This window comes from Panthera tigris, chromosome F3 (assembly GCF_018350195.1).
Source record: "Panthera tigris isolate Pti1 chromosome F3, P.tigris_Pti1_mat1.1, whole genome shotgun sequence".
Lineage (NCBI taxonomy): Eukaryota > Metazoa > Chordata > Mammalia > Carnivora > Felidae > Panthera > Panthera tigris.
The window spans coordinates 67,738,248-67,749,919 of NC_056678.1; the positions used below are offsets into that span (position 1 = coordinate 67,738,248).

General features: G+C 60.4%; 2 protein-coding genes across 2 annotated transcripts; both read right to left on the reverse strand.

The window, feature by feature from the left end:
* Positions 1–1,088: 1,088 nt before the first annotated feature.
* RAB25 (RAB25, member RAS oncogene family) lies at positions 1,089–8,177 on the reverse strand. Its single transcript, XM_042975903.1, has 6 exons — positions 7,846–8,177; positions 7,087–7,393; positions 4,233–4,428; positions 2,839–3,032; positions 1,923–2,003; positions 1,089–1,489 (listed from the first exon to the last, which is right to left on the reverse strand). The coding sequence occupies exons 2-6, from the start codon at positions 7,127–7,129 to the stop codon at positions 1,362–1,364; spliced, it is 642 nt and encodes a 213-aa protein (XP_042831837.1). The 5' UTR covers positions 7,130–7,393; positions 7,846–8,177; the 3' UTR covers positions 1,089–1,361.
* Positions 8,178–8,504: 327 nt separating this feature from the next.
* Positions 8,505–11,410, reverse strand: LAMTOR2 (late endosomal/lysosomal adaptor, MAPK and MTOR activator 2). Its single transcript, XM_042975904.1, has 4 exons — positions 11,196–11,410; positions 10,786–10,948; positions 8,898–8,987; positions 8,505–8,693 (listed from the first exon to the last, which is right to left on the reverse strand). Exons 1-4 carry the CDS (start codon positions 11,261–11,263, stop codon positions 8,637–8,639), a joined length of 378 nt encoding a protein of 125 aa, XP_042831838.1. The 5' UTR covers positions 11,264–11,410; the 3' UTR covers positions 8,505–8,636.
* Positions 11,411–11,672: the final 262 nt, after the last annotated feature.

The window sequence follows — 11,672 nt, forward strand, 5'->3', positions numbered from 1 at the left end:
CTAGTTCGGGAAGGTAGTCTGGGGTGGGGAGGGCTTCCCCTTCCCACTGGAGGGTGCGGGTGGGGTAGGGTGGGGGGGGAGACGGCCCTGGGGCAGGGGGACGGTCTCTCCACTGTAGAAAGTAGCGTAGGATTGTGGTCAGACTTAATTTGAGGCATCTAGCGAAGACACATACAAACCCACCGAGGAAAAAGATTTCAAAAGCAAAATAAAGGCGGGAAATGAAACGGACCCATGAATAATCAAGTCAAAGTAATGTTGCACAAAATGCAGAGAAACCAAGAAGGGGGAGGGTTAATGTATTAAATGTGCTATTAAGAACTTAATTTTATTAAAAGTATTATTAATTAAGGCTCTGGCCTCTTTCTCTGCATCAGAGTCTGACCCACTGTGGGCTGGGTGAGAGGGTTTTCTCAGGGGTGACTGGGTGCCCTTCCCCGCCCCCCCCCCCCCCCCGTGCAGTGCAGGGGAGGGACAGCTCCCACTGCTGTCCACAGCTCCTTGCTTGAGTCTCCAGGTGCTCAATCCCCTCCTGGGGGGGGGGGGTGCGTGCACCCTGTCCTGCAGAACGGGAAGGTGAGGCTGGGTGACAGAGACCCTGCTTGGACAGCTTGGACTCCCCCTCCCACCCTGCCAGGTTGGACACCCCCTTTCCTCTGCAGGTCTGGGGGGGCGGTCAGGCGGCAACCTGGATGTGAGCCTTGGACCTTCCACCTCCCAGGCTTCAATCTTGCCCGGCACACGCAGGCTGGCCCTGCCTCTCCCTTCCCTCCAACCCCTCCCCTGCCTCCTCCCCTCACCCCTGGCATTGGAGCGACCTCAGTTCTTGGCATCAGGGCCCTGGGCACCAGATGGTACCTGCCGGTGATTTCCTTTGTCTCTCCTTCCAGATACCCCATCTTGGCCCTGCTGTCCTCCCTCCCCCACCTGCCCTGGGGGTTGGCACAGGGAAGGCTGGGCACCTCCCGCCCCCTTGGCACTGTCCCCAGACCACAGGACTCTAGAGGCAGCTGGCCCCGGGGGGGGGGGGGGGGCAGTGGGTGTGGTGGGGAGGGGAAGGAGGGGGAGGGAAGCCCAGAGGGGACAGAGGTGAAGGGGAGGCAGGGATGGGAGCAGCAGGATGGCCAGACGTTGGTACAAAACACAGCTTTATTGGAAGACTGAGTGTGTGTGGCAGGGGAGCAGGCAATGGAGACATGGCAGGTGGGGGGACCGTGCTGACCTCAGGGCCCTGTGGTCTGTGGGGCTGGGAGCAGGGAAGCATCCGCTCTGACATCTGGAACCACCACGGGGCAGGGGCAGGTCCCGGAGCCGGGTGGTGGTGGGGTAAGCCTTGGGGGCAGGGTTGGTGTGAGCCCAGGTCAGAGGCTAATGCAGCAGGCCCTCTTCTCACCAGGGCCCGGCTCCTGCCCAGCCTGGGCACCGCCCAGGGTGATGGCGTTGGTCCGGGCGCTGTTCTGCCTCTGCTTGGACACTTTTGCGAAGATCTCTGAGGGGGCAGAGGGCAGTGATCGGGTCAGAAGACTGAGAACCCATGCTACACACACACACACACACACACACACACACACACACACACACTCCGCACTGGCCTTACTGAGCACTGGGTGTGGCCACACAAGGAGGTTTTGCTGGAAGGAAATGGAGTTTGGGCAGCTGGGTCCCTTCTACTTACCTGGGTGAAGGGCTAATGCTTAGCTCCCTGCAAAGTGTAGCGTTCTGGTTCCTTCCCCAAGCCTCAGGCTTGGAGAGGAGAGGGCACTAGGGAGGCTCTGAGGAGGCTGGGGGGCCCCCAGAGGGGCTGAGGGATCATCTGGGGTGGGCAAGGGCTGGGTGTCTGCATTCCCACTCCTGCCCACAGGAGCCTCAGGGACGGGATGGGGGGGGGGGGTGCGTTGCCAAATGCAGGCAGAGGCTCTAACCTTTGAGGACAGTCTCAAATGCCAGCTCAACATTGGTGGAGTCCAGGGCTGAGGTCTCCAGGAATAGCAGTCCATTGTTTTCTGGCAGGAAAAGAAACACAATAATAATAATATTTACTTAATGTTTACTATGTACATTCGCAATGTGCTAAACCCTTGGCACGTGTTGCTCATTTAACACTTAAAACAACCTGTGAGGTGGGTTTGAATATCATCCCTTTTTTACAGAAGAGGACAGAAGACCAGAAACACCGAGAGCATCAACAGAGGACTTGCTCACTGTCCTCTATCTAGTGAGGCTGGGCCATGGGACGCCAGAGCCTGCACCCTTAACCGCTGCGTCCTGCTGCCTCTGACCCCATAAGACTCCTGGGGAGGGCGTGACTGGAGATGGCCATGGAGATCTCACCTGCCACACACTGTGGATCCCTGAGTGGCCTGGCCTTTAACACCAATGACAAAATTATTGCCCATAAAGACAATTTTGGGGGCGGGGACGGGCTCATGGGGAGCTCAGTTGGTGAAGCATCCAACTCATGGTTCGTGAGTCCGAGCCCAGAGTCAGGCTCTGTGCTGACGGCTCGGAGCCTGGAGCCTGCTTCGGATTCTGTGTCTCCCTCGCTCTCTCTGCCCCTCCCCCACTTGTGTCCTGTCTGTCTGTCTCTCTCTCTCTCAAAAAATAAATAAATAAGTAAGTAAATAAAGACAACGTTGGGGCAAGCGGTGAAGCATAATGAGGGACGCAGGGTCCAGAGAAGGGGAGTGCTGAGAGACTGGGAGAGAGGTGATGGAGGTAGGGGAACCCACGGAGGAAGTCCAGGCTGGGGCCCTAGGGTGGGAGCAGGGGCCGGGAGGCAGGAGCTGGATGGCACCGGCCAGGCTGGGGGGGCCGGACTGGGTGGTGGAGGGCTCTCACCGGCGAACATTCGGGCCTCTTCAGTGGGCACCTCCCGGGCCTGGCTGAGGTCACTCTTGTTGCCCACGAGCATGACGACGATGGTGGCCTCGGCGTGGTCATAGAGCTCCTTCAGCCAGCGCTCCACCACGGCATAGGTCTGGTGCTTGGTCAGGTCAAACACCAGTAGGGCCCCCACCGCACCTCGATAGTACCTGCGTGGGGGGCGGCAGGAGCGACAGAGGCAAGGTCAGAGCACAGCCCTCAAGCCGAAAGGTCAGAGACGAGACCAGAGGTGGGGTCATATGAAAGCTGAGGTCCAGGGACCCAAACCTAGACAGGGCAACTCCAGGGTCCTGTGTCTGATGCCGAGAGCCCTCCGGGTCACCAGTATTGCAGCCTCCAGAGTCACCTTCCTTCCTTCCTCCCGCTCTTTCTAGCCCACTGTTTCCTTGGGTCCTCTGTTCTTTTTTAAAAGTTTATTTATCTATTTGGGGGGGGGGGGAGGGGCAGGGAGAGAGAGGGAGACCGAGAATCCCAAGAAGGCTCGGCACGATCAGGACGGAGCCCCGCGTAAGCTCGAACTTACAAATTGTGAGACCATGACCTGAGCCACCCAGGCGCCCCTGGGGTCCTTCGTTCTGATGTTAGCCCTGGATGGCCACCAAAGAGCACCTGCGCCCCACTCGGCCTCCTGGATGCCCCTTTCGGTGGGCACGTTCCTCACATGGCTCCTGCACCCGCACCGTCCTCTTCTCGCTCGCGGCCACCTTTCTAGGACCGGCTACAAGCCCACCCCCTGCAGCAGTCCCTGAGGTGACCATCTGAGGCACCCCTGCAGGCAGCCAGCCTCACTCCTGGGGTGAGATGGGGCTTTTTCAGCCTGTGATACCTGATTCTTCCGTTTTACTCATGTGTCAACCGAGGCTCAGGAGAGGCCAGGGGACCAGCCCAGGAGTGGCGAGCGTGCGTGTGACCGAAGCCCTGGACTCCTGCTTCCTGCCTCTTGGCAGGTGCCGTCCTCTGCCACACCCACAGACCACCCCCCTCACGTCCAGCCGGACACTGGCAAATGTCCTGCAGGGGCGTCCGGAGGCGGAAAGTCCTCCGTATCCCGAATGTTTGTAAAATGCAGCTGAAGGGTCCAGCCCTTCGGGTCTGTGATGAAACGGCAGCGGCTGCTGAGCGTGAAGCAGAAGGGAGTCAGGAAGAGCTCAGGGGCGGCTCCTTCCCCTGCCACTAGCAGCCGGGGTCACCGCGTCCTGCCCCCGGCTGCGTGGCTCACGGCATCCGCCCGTGTCTCGCCGGGGCCACGCGTCCCGGGATCCCCCCGGTGCGCACGGGGCCCGTGGCCTCTGCTCCACAGGCCCTCCCTGACTTCCCCAGCGCCCCCCCCCCCCAGCCCCCAGGCTCACGCGGAGGTGATGGCCCGGTACCGCTCCAGGCCGGCCGTGTCCCAGATCTGAGCCTTAATGGCAGCGGTGCCCAGCATGACCGTGCGGGTGGAGAACTCGACCCCGATGGTGGTGCGGCTGTCGTGGCTGAACTCATTCCGTGTGAATCGGGACAGCAGATTGGTCTTCCCCACGCCTGACTCACCGATCAGCACCACTGAGGGGGCAGAGAGACAAGGGCTGAGCTCGGGGGTCTGTCCATCCGGAAAGGGGGCTGAGCTCGGGAAACCGAGGGGGACCCAGGCCTCCTGGCAGAGACCGGGGACTGCAACTCTGCAGTCCAAACTGAGGGGGACCCATCCTCCCCGGGTGAAGGGCCGAGAGTCTGAAATGGGCTGCGGGCCCGTAAGGCTTCTTGGCCTGGCCCGTGGAGACACGACCGCACGACCCATTTCTATGATGGGGTGCCGTCTGTCTGTGGGGGTCAGTGTTCAGGGGCCGTGAGGCTGGCAGGGTGTGTGAATGCGGACAGAGACGTAGGCAGTCTGGGGAGCGTGACAGCGCCGTGCCTGTGTCTGCGTGTGAGCTGTGAGGACGAGGAGGAGGCTGGGCGTGCGCGTGCGCACACGCGTGTGGGGAGCCGTCCTGTGAACGGAAATGTGGGGAGAAGAATGTTCGGCGGGTGAGCCTCACGGAGGGACACAGGTAAGGACATGGGGCTGGGTGTTGGACCGGCCCACCCTGACCTCTGTCGTATGACAACTGGGAATAGTGATACTATTTTACCGGTTGTTGCAAGACATAAGTGAGATATTGCCTAGGCTGGAGTGAGTGTGCAAAAACCCATCAGCATCGTGATCGTTGTCGGCAGGCCAGTGTTATCACCGTCAGGTTTCCAGGGCCCAGGATCCACCGGTGGGGCCACAAAGAGCCTCGGGGCCGGTGGACAGCATCCAGGGCCCAGGTTTACCCACCGCAGGTGAGCGAGGGGCTGGAGGAGGGCGAGGGGGCCGATGCAAGCATGACCCGCTAATTGCGCAACACTGAGCACGCATCCAGGGTGACAGGAGGCCCCCCAGGTTCTGGAAAAGCAGGCTGGCGCCTTGGGAGCCACACGCTCTGGGCGCTGCTCCCCACTCGGCCTCTCACTAGCTAGTGACCTCGAACAGGTGGCTCAGTTTTTCTGGCTTTCAGTTTCCTTGTTTATAAAATGGGTCAAAGCCCCTCAGACTTGGGCAGGGCAGGAAAGAGCTGGGAGCAGGGTGGGGGTGTGTCCCTGCCTCCTCCCCATCTCCCCCCTCCCAGTGGGAGGGGCTCAGGCCTGTCCTCAGGCCCAAAAGGTGCTCAGGGCAAGGGCTTTGGGGTCCGACAGACCCGGCTTCGAGTACGGGCTGGATGACCATTTGTCTCGTCCTCGGCTGTGAAACGGAGACGCTGGCTGTTCACACCGACAGAGTGCCTACTACGTGCCGGACGCCACCCTAAAAGCTTTACACACGTTAACTCGTATAATTCTCGCGTTGGTGCCACGAGGCAAGCCCAGTATTATTATCACCCCATGTTTACAGACGAGGAAACGGAGGCACTTGGGCTTCGGTGGCTGGCACCAGATGTCACCACTGGTGTGGCAAACGCAGAGGTGCACTGCGGGGGGCGCTGGTTGGCCTCGCTTGGGGCCCTGGCGGTCCTGGGCCGCCTGCACCCAGCGTCCGGGCAAGGCCGGGGGCACAGCGCTCCCCGCCCTTGGCCAAGGCTTTGTGACCCTGGGCCGCACAGAGCTTCTCCCCGCTGCTCGGTCTTGCTTCCTCTCCCTTCCTTGCACCGGTGTTGATCCACAATAGACGTCTTATACCCCAGACTTCTTAGAGTCAGCTTCCGGAGACCCCAACCCGCACTAACTAGTGACCGACAGAGCTGCCCTCTCACAGTCGATCTGGCCCCTGACCGCTTTCAGAAAGAGAGATGCATTTTGGGGTTGTTACGGTGGCCAACGAGCCAGAGCGGGCACACGCTGAGGGCTCAGTAAAGGGCAGTTTCTAGTAGCACCGTTTGTCCCAGCCTCCCCTTCCTGGGAGAGAGGCCGGGACAGCACGGGTCCCCCGGCCCCAGCAGCCCGAGTCCCAGCTTGAGCGAGGGTGGGGCTGAGGCCGGGAGAGGCGGCGGGGTGGGGTGGCTGGGCCGGGAACGACGGCTCTGCCAGTGAACCCCGCCCTGGAGGAGGGGTGCGTGGGGGCTGGGGACACCAGAGGGTCCAACGTAGGGGCTGAGGTAAAGGAGCGGGAAAGGTCACGCTCCCAGGGCCAGCCAGGTTGAACCCAGGCGCCTGCTATTGGGCCCACGGGGGCTGCCGAGGGACGGCCGACGGGGCCCCAGCCCTCAGTCTTCCAGGTTCTATTAGACCCTGCTCTCAATTTATGAGATCTTCCCTGTTTTCACCCCAAAATGGACAAAGCTCTCCTTTTCTTTTCTTTCCTGCACATGCACCCAGAGACAGGACTTTCTTCCTCTGGAGGTTGTTTCCTCTTTCTCAGGAGGGAAGTCCTCCCTGAAATCTGACCTCCACCTCCTACGCTGTGGTGGCTGACGACTCTTAGGGATGTGGGCTTCTTCTACCAAAGGAGCAGAGGGGCCTAACTCGGCCCTATGCAGGCTTGCTCAACATCCTTATTTACAGCAGCAGAGCCTTCCCGCAGCCCCAGGACTTTTGCCCTAGTAACCGGACCCTCCCCAACTCCCTGCAGCTTTCTTTCTAATCCAAAACGCATGAGGAGCCCTCAGGGGTCCAGGTGAGAGATTAAAAACAAAAACAAAAACAACAGAACGGGCGGGCGCTTTCAGGCTCTGCTGGTCTCTTTTTTTATAGACCCCAACTCACCCTTGAAGACAAAGTTATAATCTTCCTCGGTTCTGTTCCCCATCTTGGCTCCACATGGAGGGTACGAGTGTCTTCAGGGACAGAGGTGACGGGACTATGCGTTGGCGCAGTGCCCTCAACCCTCAGCTCTCCAGAGACCTGGGTCCGCGCCTCCTCTCATTGGGGGTGAAGAAACTTCTGCAGGCAGAGGGACTGAGGGCGACTTCAGGCTGGGCAGGGCCCTGGAGGCTCAGCGCTGGCAGGTGGGGTGCTGCGAGGAAGCCAAGGGGACGGAAGCTGAGAACAGGAAGAGCAGGCGGCAGGAGACCTGGGGCCCAGGTGGGTGGAGAGACGATGACGTCAGACAGGTTAGGCAGGTTGGGTGTCTGCTCCCAGCCTGGGCTCCCGCAGCGGGGCGGGCCGGCAGGGGGTGCGGGGGGGGGGGGGGGGGCTGGGGTTGGGGGAGGGGAAGCTGGGGCCCGCACGGCACCTGCAGAGAGCCATGCTGCTAGGCTCCTGGGACCGGGGACCCACTTGGGTGGCCACCAATGAGTGAGAAATAGCCTCTCAGGGAACGGAAACCTATTGGCCTCCTGCTTTTCCTTCGGACCTTCCGGGAGGGGTAACTGGGGGCACGAGGGGAAGGGCTGTTGGGGCGAGGGGCTGGGGCTGACGGGTGCCCATCGCTCCCAGAGTTCTGGCAGCTGCTCCTCCCGAAGGCCCAGGGCCTGGGATGGGCGGTGTTCCCCACCCTGGGTGGAGCTGAAACTCACCACCTACCTCTCCCCTGGGATGGGTCCCTTCCTGAGGCCCTGGGCTAGGGGCTGGTGGTTCCCTGTCCACGCCTGCTCTGGAGACCCAGGGTAGGGGGGAGACCCGGAGAAGTACATGGAGCGAGGAGTTTGAGTGCCAGGCAGGATCTGGAGATGAAGGGCTTTGAGAGCTTCTGGATCGCTTATACTCCCGCCCCGGGATCTCAGGCCTCACAAGGAAGCCATGCCGTCTGCAAAGGGCCCTGATGTCTGGAGGGTCTGTGCGAGCCCTTGCGGGTGGCTAGCAAGCACTCTTCCAACTCCAAGAGCAGAAAAGGCATTCCACCCCCCACCCCCCACCGCCAAGGTGGGGCTGGAGGACACTGGATTCGCAGAGCCCCAGAATCTTGCAGACAAGACCCCCACCGGCGCCCCGCTCTCCAAGATCACTTGCAACGGTGTGACAGTCGGATGGGTAAACTCACTCCCAGCGGCAGGGCCGATGATACGTCCTGTTGCTGGAAAGGCCAAGGCAGCTAAGGCATCACTGCGGGAGCCACTGGGCTGCCAGAGGGCAAGGTGAGGGGCCGGCAGGAGTCACAGGCCCTCAGGGGTCTCCAGAGCACTCCGTGCTCCTTCCCGCCTCTTTGGACTCCTCCCATTCAAGAAAGCAGCCATCACGCAAGATAGATAGGAGTTCAAGTTTATTCTTGGAAAAACGTCTCAGCCTCCGGAACCGTCCTGAAAGGTTTCCCCAGGGAGCCCCGCCCCTCCAAACGATCATTGATCCTTTCTGACCCCAGCTCCAAGCGAGGCTCGCTATGATGCCGCCACTTGGGTAAGGGGCTCCTCCAGGTACTGCACCAAAGCCTGGGCCTGCAGGAGGGGAGGAGTGATCAGGCCCACACAGGTCTGCCACCAGAGGGGTCCCAGTGTACGTGTGCTCCTCCGCTGGGCGCCCCGCCCCCACCGCACACAGGCTGGGTGACAGGAGGACCCCGGGAAGGCGATGGGGTGGGAGCGGACAGCGAAAAGCCCAGGCCTGGGCCCAGGGCTGCAGACAGAGGGGCACGTACACACCTTGGCCTTGAGCATCCCGAAGCCCACGGTCTCCTTGGCGTACATACACAGCAGGAGGTTGGCCACCCGCGTGATGGCTACACGGCCCTCCTGGTGGGGCGAGATCACGGGATGTAATGTTCTGCCTGGCACCTTTAGCCCTTTCCCCAAGGGCTCCTCTTCAGAAAGGTTATCTTCCTTCCATGCCCTGGGCATGGCAGGAGCTCCAGACCAAGGGCTCTGGCCACAGCCCTGGACGTGGGATCCTGAGTTCAGATTCCAGCGTCAGCACAGCCCTCTACCACTTACTATGGGAAACTCAATCTCCCAGCCGCTTGGTTTCTCTTTCTGCGACCCCCCCCACCTCATCCCAGCTGGTAAGGGTACACAGGAGGGGGTTTTGAATCTGCAAAGGGCTGTCCACATGGGTGATGTTTTTACTGTGGGTTCACCCCAACCAAAGACACTGCGAGGAGCTAGGGAGCAGTAGCCTAAGGTAGAGTTCTCTTTTCCCGTGGTAATGTTTCTCAAATAGCAGGTCTGACTCTAGCGTTAGATGAGTTAAGGAGATGGATTAGCATTTAAAAGAAGAGAAATGGAGTGCGTTGCATGCGGTGAGGGAAGTACTGTTTCGTGAAACTTTTGTTTTAGTGTGTGTGGGGGGGGGGCGTGCATTGGACTCTGACTTAAAAGGCATTTCTTACAGCTGGGGTGTGGACAAGATGTTGGAAAACCACTGCTCGACAGCACCAACCCCAGGTTAGGCACGAAGAAGGAGTCATCAGCTGAACTGAAATGGCGTCCTTGGTTGGGCATGGGGCGAGGATGAGGCAGAGAGCCCGGTTACAGTGGGTTACAGCCCAAATCCTTTGGGGAGACTTCACTCTTGGGCCTTTTCAGTTTGGTTCGCGAACTTTCCCTGGCCATCTGCTGTGTGCTGGGAGCCAGGTGCTTCACCCCCTGCCTCTCTGGCCTCACCTCTACTCACCTCCCCCACTCCCATGCTGTACCAGCTACATCAACCTTGTCCATCCTTGACCAGACGCTACTCTGCCTCAGGGCCTTTGCGCTTGCCTTTGTCAAAAATGTTCTTCCCCCAGACAGCCACAGGGCTTGCCAACTTCCTTCAGATCTCTAACGAAATGTCACTTTTCCAGTGAGATGGTCCCTGACATATGCCCCACCTCACTTCCTTTCCCATCGCATTTTCAATACCTAACATCCTAGTTTTTCAACTTAGACGCGTTTTACAGCACACACAAAACCGTGAGCTTCTGTGAGGAGTTAGAGCTGCAGTTTTTCGTTCCTTTGCTACTTTTTCCCTAGTTCTTAGAACACTGCAGGGACCTAAACATTTGTTGGCCCAACAAACACAAAGGTGAGCGAAACAGTTTCTGTCTCCCGGAAATTCGCCGTCTAATGGCTACTTCCCCTTTCTAGACTGCAGCTCTGTTTTCTGTAAACGGAAGGAACAGGCCCAGGGTCTGGAGACTCTGCTGTGCTTCTGTGAGTCTGCGAATCTGGGGTGACAACACTGCACAGCTTACGTCCTTTCTTTTGGTCTTCACGACAACCTGTGTGCATGTGTGCACGCACGCGTGTTCGGACGGATTACCGCTTCCACCTTAGAGATGTGCTAGGGAAGCTTAGAGAGGTTGAGTGACTTACCCGAGGTTCCACAAACGACAGGTGGCTGGCTGACACCAGACGCCCAGTCAGACCCTGGGTCCCTGGCTCCTTCCTCACCACCACTTGAGGCACAGGGTCCTGCCCTACCATAATGCAGCAGCAGACCAACTCTTAGCCCTCAGAGATCCTGTCCCTGCCCCTCCAACCATCCAGGATGGGGTCCAGGTCTCCCCATGGGGATCCCCTTGGGGGACAGAGGAAGTGGCTCTCCTCTCCATACCATGCAGTCCATGAGGATGAATTTGAGATTGTCTTCATTAAACGCTTGGTTCCCGTTCCGGTCGTAGGCGGCCCAGATGTTGCTGGCGATGGCCGCGGTGACCCGGGCGTCCGTATCCCCGTAACCGGAGTAAGCCAGCAGAGAGCCCTCGTTATTCAGCAGCCTGGCGAGTGGCGGCAAGGGGTTCGGACGTGCCCGCGGCGGCGACAGAAACGTCCCAGCTCCCGCCGGGGCGCTTGCAGAAAGCAGGGGTCTGGGCAGAGCCTGTCCAGAACGTGCCCCGGGATCCACGCTCCGGTCTCCCCCCACCCCCACCCCTCCGGCCGCGGCCGCCCCGCCTTCCTCCCCTCCCCGAGACCCTTCCCCAGCGCGCCCCGGGCTCGCCGCTCGCCCGCTCCGTCCGCACTCACAGCGTGCTCTGGACACCGCCGGTGTTGGCCTGGCTTAACACCTGGGTCAAAGCCTTGGGACGCAGCATGCCTGCGGCTCCCAAGCCCCCGCTTCCGCGCCAGCCCCCGAGCCGTCTCCCGCGGGCCTCCGCGGGCACCTCCCCGAGCTCCGGGCCGCTCCGGAACGCCGCGCGACCCGGAGGTCCCGGCCGCGCTCCGCGGTGACGACGCAACACCGCCCCCGCCGCAGGGGGCGCCGGGAGTTGTAGTTCCGTGCGGCCTTGCGGCGCACCCTGGGAAGTGTAGTTCGCTTTTCCCCGGGGACCACGCGGTGGAGGGGGGCGGAAAGAGCGGGAGCGAAAAGGACAGTGGCAGTACTGAAAGGACGTTTAACCCCTCCCCGGGGACAGAAGCGTCATCATGCCCGTTTGACAATCCACGACCAGTAACTGAAAACAGCAATCCCCGTATTTGTCAGGCACACGTTTGTTACTTTTG

Coding starts and splice junctions, on each gene's coding strand:
- RAB25 (XM_042975903.1), bottom strand. CDS start 7,129: ATGGGGAACAGAACCGAGGAAGATTATAACTTTGTCTTCAAGG. Junction 3,033..4,232: donor TACCGGGCCATCACCTCCGC/GTGAGCCTGGGG, acceptor CCCCCCACGCAG/GTACTATCGAGGTGCGGTGG. Junction 2,004..2,838: donor AGAGGCCCGAATGTTCGCCG/GTGAGAGCCCTC, acceptor TTTTCCTGCCAG/AAAACAATGGACTGCTATTC.
- LAMTOR2 (XM_042975904.1), bottom strand. CDS start 11,263: ATGCTGCGTCCCAAGGCTTTGACCCAGGTGTTAAGCCAGGCCAACACC. Junction 10,949..11,195: donor GGCGGTGTCCAGAGCACGCT/GTGAGTGCGGAC, acceptor GCCACTCGCCAG/GCTGCTGAATAACGAGGGCT. Junction 8,988..10,785: donor TCATCCTCATGGACTGCATG/GTATGGAGAGGA, acceptor TCGCCCCACCAG/GAGGGCCGTGTAGCCATCAC.